We start from the raw sequence: 6248 nt of genomic DNA on the forward strand, positions 1-6248 counted from the left end.
GCCATGTTGGCCGTGGCCAACCTCCAAAAGTCACTTTTTGACTTTTGTACCTACGGTCACCGAGTTGCCTGCATGTGACACACCCCGGACAAATGTATATCGTTGGAAAGGTCTTGAAGTGAGCTATCGAATGAAGCCATTTGCGGTTCAAAAATTTCAAGTTGGAGTGGCCAAACTGGCCAAAAACCAAAAAGTTACCGTTCGGCCGGACTACCTCGAAAACAAGCTCAAGGATTTTTTTGAAAATTTCACCGATTTTAGGCCCAAGTCCAAGCTATAATATGCCGCATAGCTCATATCCCAGAAAATTCTTGTTTTCAAGATATGGCCTTCGATAGTGCAAAAATGGCCAAAAATGACAAAAAATGTTACTTTTAACATTTGAAGAATTTTATGAGCCAAAATGTGTTCCAATGTCTTTGTAAATATGCTCTGTGACTAGCAAAACAAAAATGAACAAAATATCGACCGTTTTGGATGGCTATTCCACCAAAAATCGGCCAAATGTATCAAAATTCGAATTTTCACAAAAATGTCTAGATGTATGAAATATGAAATTTTAACAACAAATAACTACATGTTTGATAGTCTCCGCGGATAAGATTATTATTTACATGAAAGGAAAGAAACAATAATTTTTCATATTCTCTCTCAAAAATGCTTGATAAAAATCAAATTGTATTATATTATATTTATTTAATTAAATTATTTTCAATAAACCACCAAGGCGAAGAAACGCTGTTCGGTGCAGTTAATATTATTTAAAATACTATTTTTATCAAGAGCGGTGAAAAAAAAACAATGTAGCTTTGACAGCTGTAAACTCTCTCCATTGAATTCCTCAGGTCCGAATTATGTAAAATCATTTGTCAAACTGAACAAACAAAGTAAAAAGCAATGTAATAGCAGTTGATTACTAAGATATTAAAATATAGGTGGCCGCCCAAGTTCACACTTTTACCAATTTTCACCAAATAAAAGAATGTTGTCGTTTCAAAATTGAGTGCACCTTCGATCTATGAGGAAAAAATCGAAGCAAGACATACATTTTTTCAAGATAAATGACGATTTACTTCGATTTTCTCCCAGATATGACACATACGCCAAATCATCACATATTTGGTCCCGAACAAGCGCCCAGTTTTTTGATTTTTTCTATGTACGCAATTTTTTTTAAATTGGGATTACGTGAAAAATGTCATGGTAATTTTTCGCCGAAAATGTCACATAACACGCCGCTTGGCGGACATTTTTGAAAAATTTTCCATTCTGACTTCGGATCCGGAAAGGTGAATCTTTTACCCTTCCAACGACGTATAAATCATTATTGTACCTTACAGATGGCCAGAAAAATGTCCGATTGATGAAAAACTCAAAAACGGTCTCCCAAAAATGTTCGACTCCAGACCAAAACCACTTACGCAACGAATTTTTTGAAACTGAGAATCATAAGCGTAATCATTTATAGAAACAGCAGTCTATGCACATATTTTGGAAGTCTATAGCCATCCCAATTCAGGGCTTTCTCCTTAGGGCATAAAGTAAAAATTGTCATTCATTAATTGGTTCATATTTTGTGTAATCGCTTCCCCCAACTGGAATATTAAAAAGCTGTATTGCACGGGTATTATGCGCTGAATTATAATAATTTAAACTGTTTGATATATGAGTTGACTTCATATCTCCGTGAATAATTTTGAAAATAAAAGACTATTGTGCCATCTTGCGTCTTTCCTCCAGCGTAATCATTTGTAGAAACAGCAATCTATGCTCATATTTTGGAAGTGTATAGCCAGCCCAGTTCATTCTTCTTGTATTGACTCTATTCTTTTGCAAATATTTTCGTAGTGTGGATTCCATATTTCCGATCCATATTCGATGATTGGTACTACAAATCTAAAATAAAGGCGTTTAATTGTCCATGGGTCTACGAAATCCTTGCCGTAGAACTTTAACCAAGCCAGTCTTGATTTGGCTTTAGCCGTGACATGCTCAATGTGTGATTTGAAATTCATTTGCACATCAAGCAACACTCCCAAGTCCCTTATTACAAAGACTCTTTCAATTTGAACGCCGCCTATGTTGTATTTGTATTCACATTGCAGTGATCTTTGTTTTGTTTACATTTAATTTTACTAAATTGCATCTATAATAATCCGCTACACGATCCAAGTCATTTTGAAGATTAATGCAGTCATCTGTTGAGGTGATACATTTTGAAATTTTTGTATCATCAGCGAATGAAGGTATGCTAGAATTGGTCACGAAGAAAGGTAGATCAATTACAAACATGATGAGCAAAGTAGCGCCAATGGGATATCCTTGACCCGTCCCAGAAGTAGCTTCGATTGGTCTAGATTTGATATCTGATCCATTTCAACAGCTGCTCATTCAATCCCATGATTTCAAGTTTTAAATAAGTAAATTTAAGTTAACCGAGTCCAGAGCCTTCGCACACAAACAAATAAAATAAATAGGAACAAAATACAATTGAATTGGATTGAAGGTGATTGGTTTTGTTGTTGCTATTTGACATGTGCGATACACATAATTGCAGTGAAAAAAGGTGTACCGGCTCACGATTTGAAGGCCAATTTTCGATTTGCAGTAAATGCAAACAAAAAGTTTTTGTCGAATGCATAAATTCACCATATGCGACAAAATTATTAAAGGGCTTAGGCCTAATAATAATTGACGAAGAAAAAAAAATAAAATATACAGGCGACCAAAAAAGCGTAAACATACATTCATTGTTTGAAGGCTGTTCACCATTCATATACAATTGTAATGCATGCGTCGATGATGAAAAACAACGAGATATCAATGAAAAATCCAAATTGTCTAAATTCGTTGGTGACAAAATTATTGAAGCAGTTCAAAATGAACTGCAATCAATAATTCAAAACAATAAATTCGGAAATGTCGAAACAAATGACATCACAATCAATACAACGAACCAAAGCGATGACAATGAATCCAATGAGTATGTAATTTAGTTTTGATTTGATGTCACAAAATATGTTTCAATTTTTCAAATTCGTCATTTTTTCATCGATACTAATCAAGTGACTATTTATTAGAATACAATCGAGTGCATTGACGTTATTTGATATTTTGTGTGAAAACATTTAAACAAACATTCAACATTTGGTGTGCAGATACATTGCATTGCACAATGGTGCATAAATGTGATAGAGACACTTGTGAACCGAAAAATGTGTCCGGACCGAAAGAAAAATGTGCCAAATGTGGAAATTTGTGTTTTTTGCGTTGTTTTGGCATTGACAAATGCGAAAATGTAAATGAAAAATTCGAAACAGTGCAAATAAAATTGGGAGAAAATGCGGTTATGTATGCGATTTTGCCGTGCACTCTGTTTGTTTGTTGTGAACCGCTGTCATTGGATGATTTAAGCGGGAAACTGAATATACCGAGTGGTGAATCAAAAGCAGTTCGAGCATCGAGGTTGACCGACAAAATGACAACACCGAGTGGTCCATCCAAACCGATTCAAAGGAAAATTACGGAGAAGGTGTCAACACTGAGTGGTGCATCCAAATCGCGTCAAACAAAATTGACTGATGTTGGTTTTGCCGAGGCAACATCGGATATGGATGGTTCGATTTTATCGAAATTGAACATTTTAACAGGTATGATTTCGGAATTGACTAGCAAAGCCAACGACATTCACGAGGATACACAATTTTTGGCTCATAAATCTATCGCCCGAACCGATTCGGCGAAACGACCGCGCATTGAGAACTCACCGAAAATTACACCGAAAATTATTCCGAAAAATAAAACCTCGAAATTTGAAGCCCCACAACCAAAAATGGGTACAAAATCAGCATCACATCGTCTGAGTGTTGTAGTCAAGCCGAAACGAATTGAAAAACCGGTGTTCAAAAAGGCAATTTGGATATCTGGCTTCAAGCCAATGACAACACCCGAAGAAATTATCGATTACATTGTGAATGAAACATCGGTAAACGAACAATCGAAATTCAATGTGCACAAACTGGTGAAAAGAGACAAGGATGTCACTACATTGAAGTTCGTTTCATTCAAAATCGAATTAAATGAGGACGATTTTGACATTTTGATCAATCCGGAAGTGTGGGAAGAAGATGTTCTTGTGCGTGAGTTCTTGCAGAACAAAACTTTAGGTGATTTTTTCCCTGCATTAAATCCGAAAAACATCAGCAAGCCACCGGAAACAGATTTAATGGATTTTACCGGATCAACGACCAACATTACTGGGAAATCACCGAACGGACTCGCACAAACATCGAGCACAACGAAATCACCATCACCGAAAGAGAAATAGAACAAAAATTGACACCACATCAAAAACAAGCAAAAACCTCGCCAAAAATAGTCAAATCAAATTAAATGTGTATATTCAGAATACACATTCTATTCGAGACAAAGTCGATGAGATACGATTAGCCACGAAATCGTGTCCATTTCAGATAATCTCTTTCTTTGAAACTTGGCTACAAAAAAGTATTACAAACATTGAGCATTTCGGGAAACGATATAACGTGTATCGTGGTGATCGGTCGGAACACACAAGCGACAGAATCGACGGTGGTGGTGTCTTGATCGCTGTGGAATGCAAATTCAACAGTGAGAAAGTGATACTATCGGAGAATAGTGGCCTGGAGCATATATGTGTCAAAATTGCTTTCGATTCGAGATGAGAATGACACTGTGATTGTCTGCGGCGATTTTAATCAGCCCGGTGTCAAATGGATCAGAGCAGACGATGGTAATTATTATCTGCCAATGAATGTGTCTACAGAAGGCTAGGGGGCAGACACGTGGAATAGGATTAGACTTTTAGTGTAAAGATTCGAGAAATTGCAATGAACTAGCAACGTCTGTGAATGGATTCGCGTGGAATAGCGAAACAGTGCATGGAATAGCAAAAATTGTTTCACTTCAAATCCATTTGACATTTCTTTTGACGTTTATTGATGGATTAGTGGAATAGTGCGGAATAGCAGAATTAACATTTTTGACGAAAACAGTGCATGGAATAGGAAAAATAGTTTCGATTTCACATTTGTGTTTTTGGATTAGTGGAATAGCTGGATTAGTAATTTATATAGTGGATTCGGAATTTATTCTTGGTGTCTCCCCCCTAGACAGAAGGTGGCATTGCTGTTTTTGACACAATGTTCGACTGTGGATTCCACCAACTGTCAAATATTGTTAATCCGGCCGGAAATGTTTTGGATCTTGTTTTCACAAACAATTTCTATGAGATGTCGTTGATTGAATCAACAAGACCATTGGTAAAATCCGACATCTGGCACAAGGCAATTGAAGTCGAAGTGACAATTGATGGAAATGAGCCCACAACCCCGCAGGCGTCGGAAATATATGCATACAACTCGGCCGATTTCGATGCGATGAACGAATTTTTCGTTACAAATGATGTTTTGTTGGGAATAAATCGAATTGATGACCTCGAGAATGCATTCCAATTATTTGGCAATGTTCTACACGAGGCAATAGGCCAATTTATTCCAAAAATCACCGTACAAAAAAGCACAGATCCACCATGGTACACGAAACATCTGAAGCACATGAAAAATGTTAGGAGGAAAACATACAAACGAGCAAGAGAGACTGGCAATTTTGACGAATACAATACCATCACGGATTCGTTTTTGCAGTTGCAAAGTCAACTATTCCAGTCGTACATTAGCCGCATACAATCGCAAATCAGATTAAATCCGAAACATTTTTGGCGATTTGTAAACGACAGAAGAAAGAGAAGTGATATTCCGGCCACTGTTGAATACAACAATGAGACTGCAGACACAGACACATCGAAAGCAGAATTATTCGCTGATTTTTTCGAAAATCAGTACACACGAAGCGACATTATCGACTTGAATCAATTGCTGGATGAATGCGGAGACGTATCATTTGACATTGACATCACTGAAGCCGATGTGTTGAATGCATTGCAATCCATCAACGAGAACAAAGGAGCCGGTCCTGATGGAATATCGCCGAAAGTGTTAAAGAATTGCGCACACTCATTGTCGAAACCATTAACAGCGCTATTCTGTAAATCGATGCATCAAGGATGTGTTCCGGCAGCATTGAAAAATTCCAGAATTGTGCCAATTTACAAGGCTGGTAAAAAGAGCAATGCAGCGAACTACAGGCCAGTAGTGATCATACCAACAATAGCCAAACTTTTTGAAATTGTTGTGTATGACAAAATCGAC

General features: G+C 37.0%; 1 protein-coding gene across 1 annotated transcript in view; it reads left to right on the forward strand.

Moving 5' to 3' along the window:
* The first annotated feature begins 5180 nt into the window (after positions 1-5180).
* Positions 5181-6248, forward strand: part of LOC116348562 — a 5054-nt gene continuing 3986 nt past the window's right edge. The window contains exon 1 of the mRNA XM_031779591.1: positions 5181-6188. Within this exon, the coding sequence (XP_031635451.1) occupies positions 5181-6188 (1008 nt within the window). The remainder of the gene's footprint in view (positions 6189-6248) is intronic.

Source organism: Contarinia nasturtii, unplaced genomic scaffold (genome assembly GCF_009176525.2).
Source record: "Contarinia nasturtii isolate CC-2019 unplaced genomic scaffold, AAFC_CNas_1.1 Cnas_scaffold_2523, whole genome shotgun sequence".
Taxonomy (NCBI): domain Eukaryota; kingdom Metazoa; phylum Arthropoda; class Insecta; order Diptera; family Cecidomyiidae; genus Contarinia; species Contarinia nasturtii.